The sequence below is a fragment of the Pan paniscus genome, chromosome 2 (genome assembly GCF_029289425.2).
Source record: "Pan paniscus chromosome 2, NHGRI_mPanPan1-v2.0_pri, whole genome shotgun sequence".
NCBI lineage: Eukaryota > Metazoa > Chordata > Mammalia > Primates > Hominidae > Pan > Pan paniscus.
The window spans coordinates 181,934,753-181,961,664 of record NC_085926.1 but is presented as its reverse complement, the minus strand read 5'-3'; the positions used below and the strand labels follow the sequence as shown (position 1 = coordinate 181,961,664).

General features: G+C 44.8%; 1 protein-coding gene and 1 pseudogene across 1 annotated transcript; one reads left to right on the top strand and one right to left on the bottom strand.

Moving 5' to 3' along the window:
* LOC112439278 (putative elongation factor 1-alpha-like 3) overlaps positions 1-26,912 on the top strand; it is a 108,902-nt pseudogene that overhangs the window by 44,682 nt on the left and 37,308 nt on the right.
* LOC100968348 (5-hydroxytryptamine receptor 3C-like) lies at positions 5,542-14,948 on the bottom strand. Its single transcript, XM_063602697.1, is given in 12 exon segments — positions 5,542-5,699; positions 5,806-6,014; positions 6,204-6,365; positions 6,555-6,601; positions 6,980-7,134; positions 7,461-7,782; positions 8,268-8,473; positions 9,216-9,453; positions 10,726-10,770; positions 11,540-11,706; positions 12,941-13,024; positions 14,891-14,948. Coding segments are annotated over 12 exon segments (1,851 nt in total).

Here is a 26,912-nt window from a genome sequence, read left to right as displayed (position 1 = left end):
GGATTCAGATAACTTATTTATGTAGTTTTATTAATATACAGATACTCAGAAATTCAGACTTACTGAATCTCTTGATGTTCTCAATATGTTCTTTGTATGTTCTTGCTATAAACTTAGCAAGTTCATGATATATGATTTTTAAAAATGTTTGCCTAAGAATAGCCATTCAAAGACTCCTGAATACTCCTGGTCCACTTCTTATATATATGATATATTAAGTCAGGATTATTGTGTGTTATATCTTCATTTTTTTCTCTGTAAAGATCATGTTCATCCCTTTTTATAAATTAGATGTAATGTTCACTGTCTTTTTTGAAAATCTAGTTAATTGTCACATTTATAATGATTTTGTCAGAAGCTTTTTTTTTTTTTTTTTTGGAGATGGAGTTTCTCTCTGTTGCCCAGGCTAGAGTGCAGTGGTGTGATCCTGGCTCACTGCAAACTTCGCTTCCCGAGATCAAGCGATTCTTTTGCCTTAGCCTCCCGAGTAGCTGGGATTACAGGTGTGCACCACCATGCCTGGCTAATTTTTGTATTTTTAGTAGGCATGAGGTTTCGCCACGTTGGCCAGGCTGGTCTTGAACTCCTGACATCAAGTGATCCTCCCACCTCGGCCTCCCAAAGTGCTGGGATGACAGGCTTGAGCCACTGTGCCCAGCCCAAAAGCTGTTGTTGGATTGACTTTATTATCTTGTTTTGCATTTCACAGAAACAATCAAATTTCCTTGCCAGCTGTGTAGTTCTTGTAATGAACTCTCATCGGATCTTTCATGTTTTAAAATTATCATTAATAAGTTAGTAAACTAATCATAACCATTTTAAGTCTTTTGTTACCTACAGATAGTTTTTTATTTTACTCTGATGCTTCCTTGAAAGCTCAACAATCAGCTACGGGCCAGAGCGGTCTGTCTTCAATAAAGGATTATTACAAAATCCTGTGGGAAAGGACTATGCTGGATACTTTGGGCATAGTGTCTGATGGCAACACTTAAACAGCTTTGAGATCATACTAGTGGACTGAGTCAGGATTTCTAGAACTCTAGTTGAGAAGCCAATGGATTTCATGAGATTGTTAACCCAAGATCTAGTCAAATAATAATTAATTATATAGGACCAAATGAACTAAGAAGGGACACTTGCAGTTTTCATTTGAAATACTGTTCATGTTGTAATATATTTTCTTTTTTCTTTTCTTTTTTTTTTTTTTTTGGGACAGAGTCTTGCTCCATCCCCCAGGCTGGAGTGCAGTGGCACAATCTTGGCTGACTACAACCTCTGCCTCCCGGGTTCAAGCCATTCTCCTGCCTCAGCCTCCCAAGTAGCTGGGATTACAGGTGTGCACCACCATGCCCAGCTAATTTTTGTATTTTTAGTAGAGACAGGGTTTTACCATGTTGGCCAGGCTGGTCTCGAACTCCTGACCTCAAGTGATCCACCCACCGTGGCCTCCCAAAGTGCTAGGATTATAGGCCTGAGCCACCATGCCTGGCCATTGTTGTAATATTCTATTTTCCAGATATTTAAGGAAGCCCATTTTCTTTCCTCTTAAGCTATTTATAAGTCAACAATTTAGTAATTATAACTCTGCTTTTTAAAAAGACTCTGTTTTTTACACTGAAGTGAAACATTTGTAAATGATACTTCTTCTCCCTGCCTGACCTCTACAGGATTTGCAAACTCTTATAAAATATTCTTAATTTCATGACAATATAATTATTGTATTTTCATGACAATGTAGTTATTGGTATAGGTTCGATGACTCTGTCTTCCTTTTTACCAGGATGGAATTGGAAACGTTGGTTATGCAATCAAGGCCTTGCCTGGAGTATCATATTTTAGAAGGATGCTCATTTAATCAAATATGGTTAGACATTTCTAAAGAACTAAGGTTGACTTTGTGGAACCAATGCTTACAAACCCCTTCCATGAAAACTGGCCTAGTACCTGGCTTATAGCGTTGCCAGTCTTACAGGTCCAGGTAGACCCAAGAACCCTAGGATATTTTGAGGACCTTAAGAAGAGACAAATTCACTCAAATTTAGGGGTCCTTCAGGTGAAATCTGGTGGTGAGTTCTTGGTGCGGCTATCTGGCTTCAAGAGGCTTTTGAAAGTCAAGTTTGGGATTTTTTGAAAACTTTTAGCAAGGCAAACTTAAGAAGCCCTAAATGGTACTTTACCACTCTTGTTGTACCCATGTAAAGACTTGAAGCCAAATGTTGAGACCAGTCTCATTTTGTGACCAGAAAGAATCTTCTTGCCAGGCACAGCGACATGTACTTGTAATCCCAGCTACTCAGGAGGCTGAGGTGAGAGGATCATGGAGTTCAGAATCAGCCTGGGCAACATAGCAAGGCCCCATCTCAAAATAAATAAATAAAACAAATTAGCCAGATGTATTGGTACACACTTTAACCTCAGGTTCTTGGGAGTTAAAGTGAGAGGATCACTTGAGCCCAGGAGTTTGAGGTTGTAGTGAGCTGTGATCGTGTCTCTACATTCCAGTCTGGATGACTGAGTGAGATTCTGTCTCTTAAGAAAAAAAAAGGCTGGGCGTGGTCGCTGACGCCTGTATCCCAGCACTTTGGGAGGCCAAGGTAGATGGATCACTTGAGGTCAGGAGTTTGAGACCAGCCTGGCCAACATGGTGAAACCTTATCTCTACTAAAAATACAAAAATAGCCACGCATGGTGGTGGGCACCTGTAATCCCAGCTACTCGGGAGGCTGAGGCAGGAGAATCGGTTGGAACCGGGAGGCGGAGGTTTTAGTGAGCCGAGATTGCACCACTGCACTCCAGCCTGGGCGACAGAGTGAGACGCCATCTCAAAACAAAACAAAACAAAAAAAAAAGAAAAAAGAATAATTTTCCTGGCTGGCCTGAAGGTAGTGAGTTATCTCAATTGTCCATAGTCAGTTACAGACGGAATTCCTTGTTCTACTCCTTCCCTTCTTCTGCCTACTGCACTTGACTAGTCTTCAGAAAAAATTATAATCTTCCCTTGAGGTTAGGAGGGAGATTATCAAAAATGGAGAAGATTATAGAAAAAAATTTTGTACTTCCATGAGAAACTATGCATTGACCATAGCAACTATTCCGGCTGTTGGATTCTAGCCCTGTTTACTGTCTTTGAACTATTTTGCAGCTCTTTTTAAATTACAGGCAATTGAGGAATTTTGTAGAAGACAAAAACCAACCAATAAGAAGACTAATTTTTTTTTTTTTTTTGAGACAGAGTCTCGCTCTGTCTCCAGGCTGGAGTGCGGTGGTGCGATCTCGGCTCACTGTAACCTCCGCCTCCTGGGTTTAAGCGATTCTCCTGCCTCAGCCTCTTGTGTAGGTAGGACTACAGGCATGCACCACCACACCCAGCTAATTGTTTGTATTTTTAGTAGAGACAGGGTTTCACCATGTTGGCCAGGATGGTCTCTCTTGACCTCATGATCCACCTGCTTTGGCTTCCCAAAGTGCTGGGATCACAGGCATGAGCCACCGCGCCCGGCCAAGAAGACTAATTTTTTTTTTTTGTAAATAAATTTTTATTGGAATATAGCAACACCCATTCTTTTATGAATTGTCTGTAACTGTTGTAGAGTTAGTAGCTGTGACAGAGGTTGTATGGGCTGCGAAGCCTAAAATATTTACCATCTGATCTTTTACAGAAAATTGTTGCCAACCCCTGGTATAGCCATTTCTCTTTTGTGTAAACATATGAGCAGTTATAGGGGCTCTGCTTTGTGAAGTCCTCAGGGCCCCAGGATCTTTCTATCTTGTCACTTAACCTTCTGTAAGATGTTGCTTTTGTCTTCATAGTCCAGGCTCACCATGACGTTCCAGTCCATCTGTATCCACAGTATAACAAGCAAAATGGTCTTCTCAGTTGGAAATGCAGAAATCACCCATCTTCTGTGTCGCTCGCGCTGGGAGCTGTAGACTGGAGCTGTTCCTATTCAAGAAGACTAATTTTATTCAGGCTATTGCAATATGAAGGTTACCCAGATCTGAAGGACAGGGTATCTCGACAGGGTGGTTTTGTCTTAGATTTTTATAGGGAGGAGCAGACAAGTTATTGGTGGGGTGATTTACAGTTGGGGTTGTTTTGCAATCAGAGGAAGTCTTGGCCACTTAGCTGAACAGGAAATGTTTACCTCTATGTCTAGCTTGTTTCAGGGGATGAGTCATCCTAATCTCAGCTAATCATTCATGTGACAAAGAATGGGGAGTTGGAGGGTCTGTGTCTGGTCTTGTTGGCAGGTTCAGGCAAAAAGGGAAAAGACTGTGTTTGGCCTTATCACAGGACAAGGGAGTCACCTATGAGTCCTGTGGGAACCAGGAGGAAGAACGGACAGAGTCTTGTCTAAGTTATATGGGGGAAGAGTGGTTCTTTGCAGTAAGTCATTTCCCAGAGCACAAAAGGGTTGGGGGATTTCTTAACCATTGCTGTTTTCTGGGAACGCAGGACTCAGGTAAAGTTGGACATTGTCAATATGCAAACTCTATCTTGTCCTGTAGACTTCCAGTTGACTTTCTCCCTAACCCCCGAGGAAAAACCAGTTTTGTCTCCATTTGCAATTTGCTATCTTTACTGTATGTAAATGGATGGTTCTTGATGTTTCCTTTGAGCCTTTTATAACATCTGCCTGATGATCTCGTATCATCTGAGTTTAACCAATTCTTTAACACGTACTCCTTTTTACATTCATATGAGATTAATGATTTTGCCCTTTTCTGAAAATTAGCTTTTAACAGTACAATCCATAGAGTCTATTCAGAACTCACTAGTTATACATGCGTTCATTAGTGCGTGTGAATAAGCCATGAGAGGCAAGGAAATTCTGAGAGCTGGGGAAGATGGATCAGTCCACAGGCTGATGGCGGCCACAGTGGAGACTGACACTCTGAGATTAAGAGTTATCAGGTAAAGTGAGATAGGACTTCTTTGGTGGGAAGCAGAACTTTAAAAACATGTTCTACATCTAATTGAAATTATTTAACACACATATTTCATTTCTTCTGCTGGGCTAGAAGCTCTTTGAGGACAGAGCTTGTGTTTGATTCATCCTCAAGTCTCGAACAGGGCTTAGTCTCAAACTCCTGACCTCAGGTGATCCTCCTGCCTCAGCCTCCCAAAGTGTTGGGACGACAGGTGTGAGCCACCACACCTGGCTCAATAAATATTTATTAAAAGAGAATGACATGTGTTAGTCTATGTTTAAAAAACGAATCCTTTTCCTCCATACCAATAACGTGAATTACTTTTCTGGTACATATTTGCGGTCACTTATGATAAAGTCTTTCTTTTCTATTAAATTATATTTCTAACATAAACATGTATATTCTGAATGTATTCTATTTTGGAAATACATTCTCGTTTCTGGGAGTGCTAGCAGTGGTTCTATTTAACCACAGGAAGGGCTGGAGCAGGGATCATGGCATGGCTGGGGCTGGGTCTGCGGACTGCAGTGCAGAAGCGGCGCCTGGCACGGCCTGCTGAGGCCGAGGGAAGCTGAACCCTGCTGCTCGCGCACACTCAGAACTCAACTCCTAGGTGTTCCAGAGGCGGAAGAGCAGGGTGTCCATCGCGTGGCTGAACTGCACCCACAGCTCCACTAGCTGGGCGTTTGTCCATCCTGAGCCCCCATCTAGCTCAGTCTCTCCAGGTCTCATCTCCTTCCCTGCTAACTCCCCCGGCTCCTTTGGGCCTGTGGAGAGGACAGAGGCTCAGTCATGGAGTGGGAAGGGGACAGGATTAGAGGAGTGCGGGGCCCAGTGTGAAGGGCGAGTATGGACAGTGCTGGCTTCCCTCACCAGGCAGGTGGGTGGGGGTGAGTCCCAGGCCCTTATTTCCCTTCTGAGGCACAGTGGGACAGCATCTCCCTGGGCTGGTGCAGTGGAGCAGCAGGGAGTGAAGCCACCTAGGCATGGGTGGGGGCTGGGTGGTGGCCACGTGCAGCAGGTGGGTGATGAAGACGGTCTCCAGCAGGCTGACCACCACCAGGGACAGGCAAAGTAGACACCTGGGGTGGGGATAAGAAGCAGGCTTGAGGCAGGTCCATAGGTACCACTACTAAGCCCCCCTTTTCCCTATTTCACACAGAGGGCCCTTCCTGAGACGCCTTTTTTTCTCCCTTCTGCCTCAGTAGCCCCAGCAACCCTAAAAGAAAATACTTCTTTTTCTTTTTCCATTTTCCAACTGTGGGAGGAGCTGTGCTGATGAGGGGGTGACACTAGTGGGGAGTAGTGTATTCACCATGAGCAGGAAGATGCTGCAGCCCAGCTGAAGGGTGGCCTTGAATGGGGCATGATTCGCACTTTCTGCTAGTAGGTAGAAGCTGAGGGCATTGATGGCAACCAGAAAGCCCGTGGGGGGCAGGCGCGGTGGCTTAGGCCTGTAATCCCAGCACTTTGGGAGGCCAATGTGTGAGGATCTCTTGAGGCCAGGAGTTCGAGGTTACAGTGAGCTGTGATTGTGCCACTGCACTCCAGCCCGGGCAATAGAGTGAGACCCTGTCTCTAAAAAATATAGAGATAAATAAATTAAAAGAAAGCCACTGTGCACCAGAAAGTTTATCACATAGAGGCTGGGCCTGCACCTGATGGCCACCTGGTGAGGAGGAATGAGCAAAGAACTGGTAAAGCCAGCCCTGAAGGGGGCCCAAAGGCTGGTTCCAGCCCCATCCTTCTTTGGTGTCCTCACCCCAGCAAGGGCTCTCTCTCTGGGGCTGAAAAAGAAACAGCTTTCATATGACTAACAAGACGCCCCCATACCTCCAAACAAACCCTAGGCCAGAGCTGGCAGGTTCCAAAGGGGGTGATGCTTTAAGGGACTCGGGAGAGAGGAAGGCTCTGAGGGTTATGGTGCCCAGGGATTGTCTGGTCTTGGGGCAAGAAGTAAGAGGATCTGGCTCTTGGACTCAGATGGGTCTGGTGAGGGAGGAGGTGGTGGTGAGGGGTACAGCTATGCCAGAATCTCTAGGTTCACAGACAACATGATTTGGTCAAAAAGACTGGAACCCACAGATATCTTCAGGGTGGCCTTGTTGATGCCCAGGAGCTCCCACTCCCACTGTGTTTGCACAGTGTCACTTGAAGTATCTGCTATTTCCTATACTTCCTTGTCCCCGCCCATGTTATCCACTGCAGGGGAGACAAACATTTATTCAACACACATCTGCATGACACCTACTCATGCAGGTGTGATGAATTAGAAAACTAATTTAGCTACCTTTTCCAGATTGCCCAATACAATGACTTCCTTGCTGCTCATTTGCCTCCTTTCTATGCTGGGGTGTCTCAGAGCCTCACTCCTTTCTGTTGCAGGATTGCTGGGGTGTCACTTTTCTGGCTGGAAACCTCTGTGGCCAGTGGTGCCTTTGTCTGAGTTTTGCTTGGGCCCACTGGGCTCATTCTGCCCACTCGGCCTGGCAGGCTGCACTTGGCTCAGCTACCAGCCTGGATCCCACCCCTCCAAGGGCAAGCCAGGTGTGGAGTGGCGAGGAGTGTGTGAGCGAGCGAGTGTGGGGTCTGGCCGCTGTGCACAGTCAGGCACGCCGGCGGCTGTGGTGGGCAGCTCCAGGTGCTGACACGGCTGCTGGCTCTCTGCAAGGCTGCGGCTGGACCAGGTGCACCGTAAGCAGCTTCCATGGCTGCTGCCAGGGAACACGGTGACACCTGGAAGCTTGGAGATTCCAGGAACTGCAGGGCCTCAAAGAGGGAGTCCCAGCCCTGGCTTGGGGAGCTCCCAGCTCTGGGGTCCCCAAAGGGCCACAGCTCTTCTCTCCTTCTCTTCAGCCACAACATGGTGAGCAAGGGGTATGTTTCAGCCCTGTTCGTGTTATAGCTCTTTCAGCCCTGCCATTCGGCAGGTCCCAAGTTCTTGTCCTGTGTCCTGGAAGAATGAGGTAAGCAGACAAGTGGAGGGTAAGCAAGAAGAAGAGGAGCTTTATTGAGTGACAGAATAGCTCAGAGGATGCCGTGGGGTGAATAGCTCCTCTATGCAGCTGGTCGTCCTGCCATCTGCACCTTTCAGCAGAGAGGAGGCCCTGGAGTGAGTAGTTCCTCTCTACAGCCGGTCATTCTGATATCTGCTCAGCTCTGGCTGAGCCTGGGGCTTTCATGGGCCTCAGAGGTGAGGAAGTGCATGCCGATTGGTCCATGGGTGGCCAAGGGCAGGCCTGGAAAAGGCACCACAAGTTCTCACTCCAGTACGTGGGACTAGCAGCCTGATCCTCAGCCTTCAGGCACTCCCTGGCCTGAAGATGGGGCCTCACCAGGAAATGGCCCCCTTCTGCCCAGGAACCTGTCTGCCTCTCACTGCTGTTCGTGGTGCCCAGGCCGTAGGTGCCAAGGGGTGGCTGTAGGTGCCACGGGGTGGCTGTAGGTGCCACGGGGCGCCTGCAGGCCAGCACCGAGATGCCCTCAGTGCCCCCCTTGGCTTCCCTCCTATGCTCCTTGGTGCCCAAATTCCAGAGGGGACCTAGGTGGCAGGGGGTTGGCATGTCAGCACTGCTCTGAGTGCGTGCACACCCAACCAGCACCTGGGCTCAGCCCCGACTTTGCTTTGAGATTGGAGCAGTCACCAACAGCAGGGAGAAGCCAGGCAGTGAGAGCAGGCATTCCCAAGCCTGTGAGAGCAGGGATGGGGCCTTCTTGGGCCTCCAGGAGTACAGGGATACCTGGGTCTGCAGCCATGGTTTGGGCAGCTGCAGCTGCACCCAGGAGGGTGGGGCTCCTGCCTGCTCAGTGGAGTGCGCAGCCCAGCCGCGCCTCCCTGCTGCAGTCAGCATGATGGCAGTGGTGCTCTAGACAGGATACTGCTGCCGTCACTAAGTTCAACTCCCACCTCACCATCCATACATACCCAATCAGCAAATACCCTACTTTTCTTTTTATGTATTTTAAAATATGAGTTTGCCTTTTTTTTTTTTTTTTTTGAGACAGGATTGCACTGTGTCATCCAGGCTGGAGTGCAGTGACACAATCAGAGCTGACTGTCGCCTCAAACTCCTGGGCTCAAGTGATCCTTTCATCTCAGCCTCCTGAGTAGCTGGGACTACAGGTGTGCACTACTACGCCTGGCTAATTTTTGTATTTTTTTGTAGAGACAGGGTTTTGCCATGTTGCCCAGGCTGGTCTCAAACTCCTGGGCTCAAGCAATTCACCTGCCACCATCTTTTCTGCCAGCCGTTTTCTCATTTCTAGGGGAGAAGTTGATCAGCTGTGATCTTGCTTCTCTCTGAAGTACGTGTTTAGTGGCCATACTGAATGAGTTTGCCCTGCACTGCCCTGGCCTGTTCCTTGCAGACACGGCTTCCCTCCAGCTTCCCTAGCCCTCCCGCATACCCACAATTCCATGATGAAGATGTCTGGGAACCATGGGTTCTCAGCTGTCACAGTGAGTTTATTGATATCACCATATTCTTCTGGGTCCCAGCTGCTGAGTGGGTTTTCCCAGATCTAGAGCACAGGGCACAGAAGGATGTGGTATGTTTGAAGTCTGGAACTGGCTTATGTCAGCCATCTCCTGCCCTTCCATTCCTTTACAAATATATACATATGTATTTTTTTCTAAATGTAGGTGCTGTGGGCTTATGATGAAACTTTAACAATTCCACAATGGTGTAATACATAAAGCAACATTCTCCCTCCTCGATTCACCCCAATTCAGTCCCTGTCCCACCTCAGTCTCAATATTAACACTTTCTTGTGTATCATCAAAAATAAATAATAATACATATTCCAATACTTTTTTTTTTTTTTTTTTGGAAACAGAGCCTCACTCTGTTGCCCAGCCTAGAGCGCAATGGTGCGATCTCGGCTCACTGCACTCTCTGCCTCCCAGGTTCAAGCGATTCTCCTGTCTCAGCCCCCCAAGTAGCTGGGATTACAGGAGTGCGCCACCGTGCCTGGTTCAGCACTCATTTTTATTTACATAGATAGAATCCTACTATGCAGATTGTTATGCATGTTGCTTTTTTGACCTCCCTTCCTGAAAAAAAAATTTTTTTTGTTCTCTTTTTTGGTGCACTTTGGCCATGACTCCACCTCATTTCCCTTTTTTTAAAAAAAATTTTTAGAGACAGGGTCTCACCCTGTTGCTCAGGATGGAGTGCAGTGGCCTAATCATGACTCACTGCAGCCTTCTGGTCTCAAGCAATCGTCCCACCTCAGCCTCCTGAGTAGCTGGGACTACAGGCATGCACCACCACACATGGTTAATTTTTAATTTTTTTATAGAGATGGGATCTTGCTGTGTTGCCCAGGCTGGACTCAAACTCCTGGCTTTGGGTGATCCTTCCACCTCAGCCTCCCAAAGTGCTGGTATGATAGGTGTAAACCACTGTGCCTGGCCCCTCATTTCCTTTTGAATTCTGATTTCTTTTCTCTCCCTGGTGTTAACTGTCTCCCCTTTTCTACTAACAAAATCTTATTGACCTTTCACCTCCCACTTTAGGGAAATCTTAAGCTGGATGCTGGATACATTTGGGCCCTGAAGCTTACTTCGGGACTTCCAACTATATGCCCTCCTTCTCCCTGTATTTTCTATCTATGTCTTTCAAAGTTGATTGGCAGCCTAGGAAGCTATTTGTCGTCAACACTGGCCCCATTCTGGTTGTATTTATTTATGCCCTCAGGCACTGTCAATTTCAATAAATGTGATTTTGCAAGCAAAGCCAGAAAAAAAAAGGGTAGGAGAAAGAGAAGAGAAAGAAACTGAATCTCACATACCATATTTAACCACAGAAATGACAACATCAGCTAAAGTTGTGCACCCTGTCCAAAATAAATAAATAAATAAAATTCCCATGAAGGATCATTCATGGCGTGAAACCAGGACCTAATCTACCTCCCGCCATTGTTTCCTAAGTGGTCCCCAGTGACAGTTCACCTTTTCAATCACAAGTCACAAAAGATGGGTAGGTCAGACAAATATAGGTTGCATGGAAAATGTCGGTGAAAAAACAGTATGGGAGCCCATTGGGAATGCATTTTTTTGTAGAATATTTCCACAAGAGCAGGACTCAAGGATAAATGTTCCCTACAGAAATATTACTGCAGCATTCCTGTTCATGTTTCCCCGCCACATAGGATGAGCATCTAACTTGCACAAAACCCATTCAGGGGATTCATTGCTCATCACCGAACCAGGGCAATGCTGGGTTGACCATGTAAAGAGTCTTCGTTCCAGCCGGGCGCAGTGGCTCACGTCTGTAATCCCAGCACTTTGGGAGGCCGAGGCAGGCGGATTACCTGAGGTCAGGAGTCCGAAACCGGCCTGGCCAAAATGGTGAAACCCCATCTCTACTAAAAATAAAAAAATTAGCCGGGCGTGGTGGCACACGCCTGTAATCCCAGCTACTCGGGAGGCTGAGGCAGGAGAATTGCTTGAACCCGGGAAGCAAAGATAGCAGTGAGCCAAGATTGTGCCACTGCACTCTGGCCTGGCCAACAGAGTGAGACTGTGTCTCAAAAAAAAAGAAAAAAAAAATAGTCTTTGTTCCTTATTAGAAGCCATGGAAAGGATGCAGGGACCAGGTCTCACCACTTCCAGTATGGCAGACAGGGTGAAGGAGATGTTGACATGAGCGGGGAGGCTGGAGTTGATGACTGGACAGAAGGCCTTCTGGTTAAATATGGCCTGGAAAGCAGCAGGCTCCACCCCATGCTGGTCAAAGCCTGAGCAGTTAATGGTGAAAGTATTTGTCCTTCCTGTAGAGGGCTGAGACCTTCTGTGTTTGCTAGGTGAGAGAGGTACCAGGGCTGGGGTCTGAGAGCCTCTCTGCAGAGAAAAACAACGTGAACTCTGGGAGAGGCAGGTGAGCCCCTCCTTCCTGGGCCAAGACTCCCTTCTTACCGGAGGCGGGAGGATGGGCTGGGCTGGTAGGCAAATGGTGGGAGTTGATGTGGTGAGCTGAGTCCCGGCCCAGGCCTTTCTTCCTGTGTTTTTGCTCTCATATGAACCTACCTAAATTTGCATGCAGAGAGCCCCTCCAGGGAGTCCTATTCCATCCACACAACTCTAAGGCTTTGGCCTTTATCTGACCTTCCTTTTTTCCCCTCTGGCTCTACTGTGATTCTTCCTTATAGTCACTGGACAAAATTTCCCTAATATGCTTTTCCTCCATTTTCCCCTCTTCTTCTCAGGTTTTCCTGACTCCTGAAAGGAAAATTTAGAGAGAAGTAAACATGAGTGTGACATAAAACATGTGGGGAATAAAGGAATGTTGTATTCAATGTGAGTTTATTGACTACTTCTTATGTGTGGTACTCACTGCCCTTCTCAAGTTCCTCTAAGATCTGTGGGCGCCATTTTTATCACCACCAACTTGCAAAGATCTCTTGGACCATCTATCCACCATGTGGTTGGTGGAGCCACACAATGAAGTGAAAAGCCCTTCTGCCCACCTCACCCACACCCCACCTCTGGTTATTCCTATAACTATAGCCCAGCAAGTCCTTTCCCATGCCTCTTCCACTGTCTTTCCATACCAGGTGATTCATAGGTTCATCTCCAAACTAGAGAGAAACACATCCCAGGGGAAGTGAACGTTCTTTCGCTCCACGTAACCTCCTCCACAAGATCTTCCCAAGCAACACCGGAAAGGAGTTAAATTATTGTCAATAGGACCTGAGCTATGTTCTATAACTATAGTTTGGTAGAAAGGCACAGTTGGACGTTACATAAGAGTGGAATTGGACAGGTGGGAAAGTGGAGGGACAGACAATTTGGTAGATACCTTTGCTGGCAAATGAGAGTGGGGCTGTATGTACTGACCAGTGAAATCGGTGTTTCATCTGCAACAAAGAGGAAGCCAAAACATGGATCCTACAGAGAATTTTAACCTGTCTGTTTTGAATTTTCTGCAGCTCTGGAGAATGAGAAGTTTCCTGGATGTTGCCCTAAACAATATCCCCATCTTCCTCTGTGCTTGTCCTATCTTACCTTGAAGCAGAAGGCTGATAGTGAGGCATAAGAGAACACTCCCAGGCCAGCAGGCCACCTCCCTCCGTCCTTCTCTCCTGCGCTCTTATCTGGAGACTCATCGGGATCCCCCCAGATCCTTGAGCTTGAAGGAGCTGGGACCACTTTGGTTGCTGGTTTTGAATCCTCCTGTCAGGTGACCACTCCCTTTGAGAGGCTGTGGCCAGAGGGATCCCAGCAGAGTGTCCTGCCATGCTCCTGCCAAGTACACCTTCTGGGCTCCAGGCAGGCAGGAAGTTGGGCCAAGAGGAGGGAAGAAGCACCTATTTGGCACTACTGTCTAAATGAGTTTTTTTTTTGACAGAGTCTTGCTCTGCCACCCAGGTTGGAGTGCAATGGCATGATCTTGGCTTACTGCAACCTCTCCCTCCTGGGTTCAAGCAATTCTCCTGTCTCAGCCTCCCAAGTAGCTGGGATTATAGGCATCTGCCACCACGCCCGGATAATATTTTGTATTTTTAGTAGAGATAGGGTTTCGTCATATTGGCCAGGCTGGTCTTGAACTCCTGACCTCAGGTGATCCACCCGCTTTGGCCTCCCAAAGCGCTGGGATTACAGGTGTGAGCCACCGTGCCTGGCCTAGATGAGTGGCTTTAAATCTGTGTTCCAGGTACCTTTCAGAGAAAATGGGGCAGGTGAGGCCATTGACAAAGGCCTTATCACATCTTTGTGGAACTAACTGCCTCAGGGAAAGGGCATGGGCCACCAGGAAAGGAATGGTTATGCTGTCTCGTGGTGGGGACACCTGCTAATTTTAGAAGGCAAGAACATGCAACAATTTTCTTGCAGACATAGAAATGTATTCTTTACTGTGGACATTAGGAATTATCATCAATGTTGAGTTAAGAAGCTCAGTTCAGAAGGTAAGCTCCATTTCATTACATAAACCCAAGTGACAGATCTCTGTCTCCACAGCTAGCACTGAAGCACAGATCTGCATCATTCCTTGTTTGCACTATTGCAGTAGCCTCTCCATAGGGTGTTCTCTGTCTGGTTTCTCCCCAGTTGAATCTTTCATTTTTGTCATTCTCCTAAAACAGAACTTTCCAGCTTACCCTTTCTTGTCTAGTATCTCTAAAGCCTATAGCCCTGGGGCCACTAGGGAGTATGTATGGGCAGAGAATCATTTGATGAACTTTTTGAAATACCTGCACACACATGCTTCCACCCCCATTGAGAAGTGTGTGTGTGTGTGTGTGTGTTTGTGTGTGTGTGTGTGTGTGTGCGTGTGTTTAAAAGCTTCCCAACCAGCTCCGGCCTGGCCAACATGGTGAAACTCTGTCTCTACTAAAAATACAAAAATTGGCTGGGCATGGTGCCTCATGCCTGTAATCCCAGCACTTCGGGAGGCTGAGATCACGAGGTCAGGAGATCGAGACCATCCTGGCTAATGTGGTGAAACCCTGTCTCTACTAAAAATACAAAAAATTAGCCAGGCGTGGTGGCGGGCGCCTGTAGTCCCAGCTACTCGAGAGGCTGAGGCAGGAGAATGGCGTGATTTCGGTAGGTGGAGCTTGCAGTGAGCTGAGATTGTGCCACTGCACTCCAGCCTGGCCAACAGAGTGAGACTCCGTCTCAAAAAAAAAAAAAAAATTAGCCGGGCATGGTGGTGGGCACCTGTAATTCCAGCTACTTAGGAGGCTTAGGCAGGAGAATTGCTTCAACCCGGGAGGTGGAGGTTGCAGTGAGCTGAGATCACACCACTGCACTCCAGCCTGGGCGACGGAGTGACTCTGTCTCAAAAAAAAAAAAAAAAGAAAAAAAATTCATAAACTATGCGGTAAACAGGTGTGCTATCATCTAGGCTTTGTTGTTCTATTTATAGAGCATAGACAGAGTAAATTTAGCATCATTCTTAAGGTCTCTAGAATTCTCTAAATGGCAAATAAGCATTGGCTTCAACTTAATCACCAATGGCCTTGGTGTCTAATAAAGTCAGTCTGTCCTTTAAAGCTTTGAAGCCAGGCATTGCCTACTCCTCTCTAGCAGTGAAAGTCCTAGATGGCATCTTTTTTGTTTTTTGATACGGAGTCTCGCTGTGTCACCCAGGCTGGCATGCAATGGTGCCATCTTGGCTCACTGCAACCTCCACCTCCCGGGTTCAAGCAATTCTCCTGCCTCAGCCTCTGGAATGGCTGGGATTACAGGCACGTGCCACCATCCCCGGCTAATTTTGTATTTTTAGGAGAGACAGGGTTTCACCATGTTGGCCAGGCTGGTCTCCAACTCCTGACCTCAGGTGACCTGCCCGCCTTGGCCTCCCAAAGTGCTGAGATTACAGTTGTGAGCCGCCATGCCCGGCTGATGGCATCTTCTTCTAAGAGAAGGCTGTTTCATCTATGTTGCAAATCTTTGTCAATGATCTTAGCTAGATCTCTGGATAACTTGCTGCAGCTTCTTCATCAGCACTTGCCACTTCTTCTTGCACTTGTATGTTACAGAGATGGCTTCTTTCCTTAGACCTCACGGACTAACCTCTGCTAGCATCAACCTTTTTTCTGCAGCTTCCTCACCTCTCTTAGCCTTCACAGAATTGAAGAGAGTTGGAGTCTTGCTCTGAATTAGGCTTTGGCTTAAGGGACTATTATAGCTGGTTTGATCTTTATTCAGACCAGTCTAACTTTCTCCATATTAGCAAAAAGGCTGTTTCCCTTTCTTAACATTCATCTACTCACTCGGGAGTAACACTCTTAATTTCTTTCAAGAATGAACCCATGAAATCTGCTTCTCATCCCGGCAACTTCGGGCTCTGCTGTTTCAGAAGTCTTAGAGGAAGGCTTCCACCAGGTGATACAACAATGTTTCCATTAAACTGGAAGCTGAGACTACCACTTGACCAATCTGGACTCCGCATGCCCTTGAATTGACAGGCAACAAAAGGGGTGGTTGATCCTGACTATCCTGGGGAAACTGGGTTACTACAATATGATGGTGGAAGAAGGAGAATGACAAGAATGCAGATGCCGTGAGGTGCCTCTTAGCACTCTCAGGTCTTGTGACTAAAGTCAGTGGAAAACTACAGCAACCTAAAACACGCAGGACTGCTAAATGCTCAGTCCCTGGAGGGGTGAAGATTTGGGTCACTCTATCAGGCAAGAAACCATGGCCAGCCATGGAGCTTGTTGAAAACAAAAGGAATATGGACTAGGCTGTGGAAGAAGGTCATTGTAAGTACCAGATATAACCATATAACCAGTCACAGTCATGAAAACTGTGATAGTTATTCCTATTTCTTCCTCATTTTGATATGAATATATTTGTGTATATGTTAGCCAGTTTTTTTTTCTTCTCTTCTCCCATGTCCTTCCATAGAACATAATATATGTTAACAGTAGTTAACTGTCTGGGTGCAGTGGCTCAAGCCTGTAATTTCAGCACTTTGGGAGGCTGAAGTGGGTGGATTACTTGAGGTCAGGTGTTCGAGACCAGCCTGGCCAACATGGTGAAACCCCGTCTCTACTAAAAATACAAAACTTAGCTGGGCATGGTGGCACGGGCCTGTAATCCCAGCTACTTGGGAGGCTGAGACAGGAGAATCGCTTGAACCCAGGAGGCAGAGGTTGCAGTGAGCTGAGATCATACCACTGCACTCCAGCCTGGGTGACAGAGCAAGACTCTGTCTCAAACAAAACAAAACAAAACAAAAACCCAGAAGGCTGAGGCAGGAGGATTGCTTGAGCCCAGGAGTTTGAGACCAGCTTGGGAAACATAGTGAGACCCCCATCTCTACAAAAAAAAAAGAAAAAAAAATAGCTGGGTGTGGTGGCGTGCAACTATAGTCCTCGCTACTCAGGAGGCTGAGGCAAGAGGATTGCTTGAGCCCAGGAGTTTGAGGCTACAGTGAATTATGATCATGCCACTACACTCCAGCTTGGGTGACAGAGTGAGACCCCATCCGTATTTTTAAAAAAATAATAAAATAAAGAAAAAAGAAAGCTCTATTGGTAAGGGATCTTTTTCTGGGAAAGTCTCCTACTTAAATTTCTCTCATTATTTGTAAAACCCTTTATTTGGTCTTCATTCTTTTTTTTTTTTTTTTTTTGAGACAGTTTCACTCTTACCCAGGCTGGAGTGCAATGGCACGATCTCGGCTCACTGCAAACTCTGCCTCCTGGGTTCAAGCAATTCTTCTGCCTCAGGCTCCTGAGTAGCTGAAATTACAGGCATGCACCACCACGCCTGGCTAAGTTTTGTATTTTTTAGTAGAGACGGGGTTTCTCCATGTTGGTCAGGCTGGTCTCAAACTCCCGACCTCAGGTGATCCACCTGCCTCAGACTCTCGAAGTACTGGGATTACAGGTGTGAGCCACCATGCCCAGCCAGTCTTCATTCTTAAAAGATCATTTTGCTACATATAGAATTCTAGATGGAATTGTTTCTTCCTGGCATTTAGAAAATATCTTATTGTTTTCTGGCTTCCTTTTTTTTTTTTTTTTTTTTTTCAGAAGTTGGCTGTCAGTTCAGTTGTTCTTTTTTAAAGTGAATTTTTTTTTCTCTCTCTCTCTAGCTGGTTTTTTTTAAACTTAGTTTTTTACTATTGTTCTAAAATAGAAATAGAGTATTATGTGTAACATAATATTTACAATTTTATCCATTTAAGTATACAGTTCAGGGGCATTAAGTACATTCACATTATTGTGTGATCATCACCATTATCCATCTCCAGAACTTTTTCATTATCCCAAACTGAAACTCTGTACCCATTAAACAATAACTCCCACTCCCCCTCCCTCAGCCCATGGTAACCACTATTCTACTTTCTGTCTTTATGAATTTGATTATTCAATACTTTGACTATTATATATATTTATAATTTTATATATAATATGGTATTTATAATTTTGACTATGTCTATAAAAATATATATTTGACTATACTTTGACTATTCTTTTTTAAAATTAAAAAATACTTTATTGCTAAAAGATGTCTATCCTTATCCAATGCCCTATCATCTCAATTGTTGTGTCTTTATAGTAAGACAAAGTCAAATAGTGTAATTCCTCCACCTTTGTTCTTCTTTTAAGCATGCTATGACTTTTATTTCACAAGCTGATTCTAAAGTATATATGGAAATGAAAATGCCTAAAAATAAACAATTTACTTTTTAATGCTTTTTGTTTTTTGATTATTAACATACCAATTTATTTGAAAACTTTATTAACATTATTGTATTTTTTCTCAGGAAATATAAAGATATGCTTATTCTGAAGTGCAGATTTTTAAAACTCTTAAAAATTAAAAGAAAAATGTAACTGTGGCAAATACACATGATATGGTTTGGCTGTGTCCCCACCCAAATCTCAACTTAAATTCTGTCTCCCAGAATTCCCATGCATTGTGGGAGGGACCCAGGGGGAGATAATTGAATCATGGGGGCCAGTCTTTCCTGTGCTATTCTCGTGATAGTGAACACGTTCCACGAGATCTGAGGGGTTTATCAGGGGTTTCCACTTTTGCTTCTTCCTCATTCTCTTGCCGCCACCATGTAAGAAGTGCCTTTCCCCCTCCACCATGATTCTGAGGCCTCCCCATGTGGAACTGTAGGTCCAATTAAACCTCTTTTTGTTCCCAGTTTCGGGTATGTTTTTATCAGAAGCGTGAAAACGAACTAATACAACACATAACATAAAATTTACTGTCTTAACCATTTTTAAGTGTGCAGCTAAGTAGTGTTAAGTACATTCACATTGTTGCACAGCCAATCTTCAAAACTCTTTTCATCTTTCAGAACTAAAACTCTATATCCCCTCTCCTCCTTTCCCCCAGCTTCTGGTAACCACCATTCTACTTTTTGTCTCTGTGAATTTGACTACTGTAGGTACCTCATATAAATGGGCTCATACATTTTTTGTCTGTTCGTGACTTTATTTCATTCAGCAAAATGTCCTCAAGTTTCATCCATGGTGTAGCATGGGTCAGAACTTCTGTCCTTTGAAAGGCTGAATAATATTTCATTGAACACATATACCACATTTTGTTTACCTGTTCATTTATTGGTGTCAAGAGTACTTTTTACAGCATATTTACTATAATTTGTCCAACAACTTAGTACTTTGTACCAGCCAAAGACTGTTTTAGAATTCCTAACTCACCACATTGCTTGAAGCACAAATCCTCTCATTCTTTTTTTTACCAGTAGCGTAGCATTCCATTATATGGATGTACCATGATTTATTAACTAGTGTGTTATTAATGGAAATTTCCCATTTTTTATATAGAAAGCAGCACTGCAACAAACATTTGGGTGTGTGTGTATGTATATTTAAGTATAAATGTAAGATAAATTCTTAGAAATGGAATTGCTAGGTCATATTTAATTTTGATCTATAAAGCCAAATTTCCAATAGAAAGTGTCACATATTTTCTAACTACATCTCAATATCCAGAACTCATAAAACAAAGCATTAATAAATCCAATTATACTGAAAAAGAAAAGCTTTCTGCATGACAAAAACTCTTTAGCTAAATCAAAAGCAAATTACAAATTAGGAAAAAGTATTTGCAATTCGTATCCTAGCAACAGACTAATCTTAATATAAGGCACTCCTCCTACAAATTAAGAAAGAAAAGACTCAATAAAAAAATGGGGCCGGGCGCTGTGGCTCACGCCTGTAATCCCAGCACTTTGGGAGGCTGAGGCGGGCGGATCACGAGGTCAGGAGATTGAGACCATCCTGGCTAACATGGTGAAACCCCGCCTCTACTAAAAATACGAAAAATTAGCCGGGCATGATGGCGGGTGCCTGTAGTCCTAGCAACTCGGGAGGCTGAGGCAGGAGAATGGCGTGAACCCAGGAGGCGGAGCTTGCAGTGAGCTGAGATTGTGCCACTGCACTCCAGCCTGGGTGACAGAGCAAGACTCTGTCTCAAAAAAAAAAAAAAAAAAAAAAAATAGGAAAAGTCCAGCTACAGTCAATTCAGGAAAAGAAATGTTGCAGCTTCTTCGCTCCCATAGTTTGGTGAGCGGGATGGAGTGTTACAGCTCTTTCACTCCTGCAGTTCGGCAAGTTCCAAATTCTTATGTCATGACTAGGAGGAATGAGGTACACTGACACTGGAGAGTGAGTAAGACAGAGTAGAATTTTATTTTATTTTTAATTTTAATCAATTTTTTTTTTTGAGATAGAGTTTCGTTCTTGTTGCCCAGGCTGGAATGCAATGCCATGAACTCAGCTCACCGCAACCTCTGCCTCCCAGGTTCAAGCGATTCTCCTGCCTCAGCCTCTTGAGTAGTTGGGATTACAGGTGCACGCCACCACACTCAGCTAATTTTTTTTATTTTTTAGTAGAGATGGGGTTTCACCATGTTGGCCAGGCTGGTCTCAAACTCCTGACCTCAGGTGATCTGTCCACCTCGGCCTCCCAAAGTGCTGGGATTACAGGTGTGAGCCACTGCACCCAGCCCAGAGTAGAGTTTTATTGAACAACAGAAAGAAAGCTCTCAGCAGTGAGAGGGGACCCGGGACTGGGTTGCTGGCTGTGAGGCTGAGTCTGGGATTTTTATGGGCTTAGAATGGGGAAATGTGTGCTGATTGGTTTATAGGTAGGCTTGGAAAAAGCACCATTCAGAAAGAGGTATCATAGTTTAAAGAACCAATCAGAGGCTGAAGTGAAGGCTTGGCCTGGGACCTTGGCCCAGGACCAGTCAGGGGCTGAGCACACCATATGGGAATGGAAGTTCTCACTCTGGTCTGTGGACTCTATTTGGAACTGGTAGTTTGGTGTTCAGGCTTCAGGCTGTCCTTGGCTTGAAGGTTGAGTTTCACCAGGGACCATCCCTGTCTGCCTAGGAATTTGTCTGCCTCCTGTCTCTATCAGAAATATAGATGGCCCTTAAATATGTAAAAAGTTAACTTCAACCATAATCAGAGAACTGCACATTAAAATTACACTAATACCACTGTTTCACCTTCCTAATTGGTAAAAATCTAAAAGTCTGACTACACATTCTGTTGGAGAGGCTGTGGGAAAAATAAGCACTTTCACATACTGCCTGCCTTTTGGTGAACAATTTTGCAATATCTATCAGCATTACAAATGTATATCCTCTTTGACTCGGTATCACACTTCTGGAAATTTTCTTACCTGCACAATAAAGACATACAGTTTTTACAAGGTTATAAATTACAGTATCGTTTGTATAACAAAAGACAAAAACAACCAAAGAGTCTACCATATGGGGACTGTGGCAGAGAGGACCCTCCTGTGGGCGACCAGGAGGTCCTGGTCAGGCCAGTGTGTTAGGCCTCAGGCCACAGCTAAGCCTCAGTCCACTGGGGGTGAGGCTGCTGTGCTTGAGGGCAGGAGGCTGGGCCCAGCGAGGAGAAGGCTGTACCTGGTGAGGAAAAGCCAGGGGAACTGAGTGGATGCTTCTCAGTGAACATGGCAGAGTCTGAGCAACCCAGGTGCCATCTTCTGCCTCTGAGTGGCTCTGTCCACATGCTCCTGGACAGTCCGGCATAATCTGTCATCATAGGGGATCCTCAAGAAGTTGTCACAGAGCTCAAGGAAAATGAAAAATACATTTCCTGACAGTCCTTCCTGATATAAAACTATGAACTCATCCATTCTTGCATTGGATGGTTAATAACCAAACATTAACTGAAAGGCAGGTGTGCTGTCTTCTCTACTGACTGATCCTGCCCAGCTCATGGACCTGTTGAGAAAGGAGCCTCACAATTTTCTTCCCTCATACTCGTGGTCGATTGAGGGGAAAATAAGGCTTTTCTCCCCACCAACGTTTTGTTTTCACTGAAGTTTCAGGCCTGTGCTCAGCTGCACGGTGGGTGAGTGCTGAGGCGTGGAGTTGTCTCCGTGTGTTTGGGTCTGGGGCATTTATTTCCAGCTTCTGGCCTGGGCTCATGCTGCAGATCATTTGGGAAGAATGCCTGAGCTGATGGCCTGTGCAGACTGGCACATTGTCCCCTCCCTGCTAACAGAGTGGTAAAGGTTGGTGGTGACTGATCCGCAGATGGTCTGGAAAAGGAAGGCTAAATCCCTCTACTTCTGAGGCATACTCCCAGAGGAGTTACTGACCTCCATTCTGGAAGGCCCATGGATTGGAGAGGGTGAGGCAGTAGCCACAAGGAACTTAAAATAGCCCCTCAACCCTGGAACATCTGTTTTAGCTGGATAAGGAGGAGGAGATAAGAGCTGATAACTGGGAAGCAAGGGTTGTTCTCTTCTGAACCTTCCTCTCCTTTGTGTTTGAAACTCTGAAAAGAAGAATAAACACCAGATGAATTGCAGGAAAGAGTTATTGTTTTATTTATTTATTTATTTTTGAGATGGAGTCTCACTCTGTCACCAGGCTGGAGTGCAATGGCGTGATCTCAGCTCACTGCAACCTCCGCCTCCCAGGTTGAAGCGATTCTCCTGCCTCAGCCTCCCAGGTAGCTGGGATTACAGGCGCCCACCACCATGCCCAGCTAATTTTTGTATTTTTAGTAGAGATGGGGTTTCACCATGTTGGCCAGGCTGGTATCGAACTCCTGACCTCAGGTGATCTGCCTGCCTTGGCCTCCCAAAGTGCTGGGATTACGAGCAGGAGCCACCGTGCCCAGCCTGTTATTATTTTTAATGGGGAGGGGGGATTTCTTTTGATTCTAGTAAAGAAAGTCAGAAAAAACCCAAGCTAGTGATAATATATAAAAAATGAGAAAAGTGAGTCTTAGAAAGATGAGGTGTCTGTTATAAATAATTGCTATGTGTGGGCAGCCTGATTTCCAAATCGAGAAATGCCTTTCTTGCTATAAAACCTCTGGCTTGCTCAGAGAGATACAACTTTTCCCTTGCATTTTTCTTTTATTAATTTGATATATCGATATTTTTTATGTTTCTTCCCTTTAAAAAATGATCACTATAGAAAATTTAGAAAATCATTATAGATCACATGTTCATTATAGAAAATTTTAAAAATATGGAGGAAGACTGGCCATGATGGCTCTTGCCTGTAATCCCAGCACTTTGGGAGGCTAAGGCAGGTGGATTACTTGAGGCCAGGAGTTCGAGACCAGCCTGGCCAACATGGTGAAATCTTATCTCTATTAAAAATATAAAAATTAGCTGGACTTGGTGGCACATGCCTGTAATCTCAGCTGGGGAGGCTGAGGCACAAGAATCTCTTGAACCCTGGAGGTGGAGGTTGCAGTGAGCCGAGATCACACCACTGCACTCTAGCCTGGGCGACAGAGTGAGATTTTGTCTCAAAAAAAAAAAAAAAAAGTGTGGAGCAAAAGCTAGGGAGTAAAAAGAGACCCAGATCTGGAAAATGTTGGCTTTGGATAATTTGACAGAATTACCAAATTACCCTGAAGGGAAGAATCTTAAAGAATGACTTATTTCCTAATTGTGTTTATCTTCTATCTCCTAAATTGTACCTTTATAAGTCATCATGCTTGCTCATAAGAAACTGCAAACCTCCCAGTGTTCCTTGCAACAGATGGCCACACATGTAGTAGAACATTCTCATGGTGTATTTTATTTTTATTTATTTATTTATTTATGTTTGAAACGGAGTCTCACTCGGTCACCCAGGCTGGAGTGCAGTGGCCTGACCTTGGCTCACTATAACTGCTGCCTCCCAGGTTCAAGCAATTCTCCTGCCTTAGCCTCCTGAGTAGCTGGGATTATAGGCGCCTGCCACTGTGCTAGGCTAATTTTCTGTATTTTAGTAAAGACGGGGTTTCACCCTATTGGCCAGGCTGGTTTCAAACTCCTGGCCTCAGGTGATCTGCCCCCCTTGGCCTCCCAAAGTGCTAGGATTACAGGCATGAGCCACCGCGCCTGGCCGTCATAGTGTAGTTTAAGTGCTACTTATTTTGTATAGATTTTGACATCTATGCTATATATATGGAATAATCAATATCATGAGCATCACCTTTGAATTATTAAGGATGATGATATACACTAGTTTTCCTAAATGCCAGATGTGGATGAGAGGTTTGCAACAGAGCTAGTAAAATCATTAAGGTGAAATGATAGTGAAAGGGTTGGTATAAGGAAAAATACATGGGCCAGGCACGGTGGCTCACGCCTGTAATCCCAGCACTTTGGGAGACCAAGGAGGGTGGATCACAAGGTCAGCAGTTCAAGACCAGCCTGGCCAACATGGTGAAGCCCCGTCTCTACCAAAAACTACAAAAAAAATTAGCCAGGTGCAGTGGCAGGTGCCTGTAATCCCAGCTACTTGGGAGGCTGAGCAGGAGAATCACTTGAACCCAGGTGGCAGAGGTTGCAGTGAGCCAAGATTGCGCCGCTGCACTCCAGCCTGGACAAGAAGAGTGAAACTGTCTCAAAAAAAAAAAAAAAAAAAGGAAAAATACAGGAAGAGTAATGGAGGAAGGAGAGAGGGAGAGGGAGTGGTTGTGAAGAGCTGACAGATGAGCTTGATTTTTGGAGAAACAAATAGAGATGAAAGGAGAGAGGATAATTGTGAAATACGGTATTGTCCATAGACATTTTGGATTTCCAGAAGATGGAAGGAATCAAAGATAATGATGAGACAAAAACATACCATAAGAGGCTGGGCATGGTGGCTCATGCCTGTAATTCCAGCACTTTGGGAGGCTGAGGCAGGTGAATCACTTGAGGTCAGGAGTTTGAGACCAGCCTGACCAACATGGTGAAACCGTGTCTCTACTAAAAATACAAAAAAAAAAAAAAATTAGCTGGGCCTGGTGGTGGGTGCCTGTAATCCCAGTTACTTGGGATGCTGAGGCAGGAGAATCACTTGAACCCAGGAGGCGGAGGTTGCAGTGAGCCAAGATCGCACCACTGCACTCCAGCCTAGGCAACAGAGCAAGACTCCATCTCAAAAAAAGAAAAAAGAAAAGAAAAGAAAGAAAGAAAATAAATAATGAGACGTGAAGAGGTTGTGAGCGTAACCCTAGATGCTGCCAAGGAAAGGAGAGAGTGGGACATGAGTAGAAATTACCCAGGAAGTTAGACAATAATCAAGCATTTGATGAGAGTAGTGTATCCAGGGCCAATCGTCTGATTTTTACAGAGTTCATAAATTTCCAGTGTACCCTCCTACAGAGGTTTTTAATAGAAAATAGAGGAAAAAAATAAAGTTATTATCACAAGGGCTAGTGTGTGTGTGTGTATGTGTGTGTATTTATTTATTTATTTATTTATTGAGATGGAGTCTCACTCTGTCGCCGAGGTTGGAGTGCAGTGGTGCGATCACAGCGCACTGCAGCCTAGACCTCCTGGGCTCAATCGATCCTCCCACCTCAGTCCCTCAAGTAGCTGGGACTACAGGCACACGCCACCATACCCAGCTGATTGTTGTTGTTGTTGTAGAGACGAAGTCTTGTTATACTGCCCAGGCTGATCTCAAACTTCTGGGCTGAAGCAATCCTCCTACCGAGGCCTTCCAAAGTTTTGGGATTACACGCATGAGCCACCACATCCGTCCTTTTCTCTTTCTTAAAATGAGAGGTATCAGAAACCAGAACCACTCCCTCCCAAATTGTGAAACACCTGTAACGTTCCTGCTGACCTATGTTGGCTAGTAGTAGTTTAATATATTTTGCCTCATTGTCAGGTCATGTTTTACCCCACAAATCGTACTTCCACCTGAACATATCAGCAGAATGTTCTTTTGCAAAGGGCATTGTCAAACAAAAGTCTTAGCACAGAAAACCTAAAGTTGCATATGTATGAAAAAATCGCAAGATGACATCTAGAGAAATATAAACATGGAAATGGGGAAGGAAAAAGAAATGATACAAAACTGATCTTAAGAAATTTGAAATTCCTCAAAGGCTTAACAGATATTCTTCATTTTAAGTTATTGGGGAAAACCAATTGAGTTTCTGAGTGGGAGATATGTTCCAAGTAATGGAAAGGAGAAGGAAACAAGAGAATCCGATATCAGAACTGCCTTTGCCAGGATATAAGTAACATCTCCAAGAACTCAGAGATAGTTGACACATGAAGATGTGTTGCTAATTGTCCACATTCCATAAAGAAAAGAAAAGAAAATATATTGGGAAGGGATTTACAGCTAGAGCTAGTAAAATGTGGATTTTGGCTGGCTGGCATTCATTCACACATTTACTCATTCAACAATGCCGTATTCACTTCTCAAAAGAAGACATATGCATGGCCAAGAAGCATATGAGAAAAAGCCCAATATCACTAATCATTAGGGAAATGCAAATCCAAACCACAATGATATACCATCTCACACCCATCAGATTGGCTGTTATTTAAAAGTTGAAAAAATAACAGATGCTGGAGAGGTTGTGGAGGAAAGAGAACATGTATATGCTGCTGATGGGAATGTAAATTAGTTCAGCCACTGTGGAAAGCAGTGTGGAGATTTCTCAAAGAGCTTAAAATAGAGCTACCATTTGACCCAGCAATTCTATTACAGATATATACTCAAATGAATGTAAACCATTCTACCATAAAGACACATGCAAATGTATGTTCATTTTAGGACTATTCACAATAGCAGACATGGAATCAACCTAGAAGCATATCAGTGGTGGACTGGATAAAGAAAATATGGTTCATATGCACATGGAATACTACACAGCCATAAAAAAGGAGATAATGGCCTTTGCAGAAACATGGTTGGAGCTGGAGGCCTTATCTTAAGACAATTAACATAGGAACAGAAAACCTAGTACTGCTAGGTGCAGTGGCTCAGGCCTGTAATCCCAACACTTTGGGAGGCCGAGGCAGGTGGATCACTTGAGGTCAGGAGTTTGAGACCAGCCTGACCAACATGGAGAAACCACATCTCTACTAAAAATACAAAATTAGCTGGGCGTGGTGGCACATGCCTGTAATCCCAGCTACTTGGGAGGCTGAGGCAGGAGAATAGCTTGAGCCTGGGAGGCGAAATTTGCCATGAGCCAAGATCGCACCATTGCACCCCAGCCTGGGCAATAAGAGCAAAACTCCATCTCAACAACAA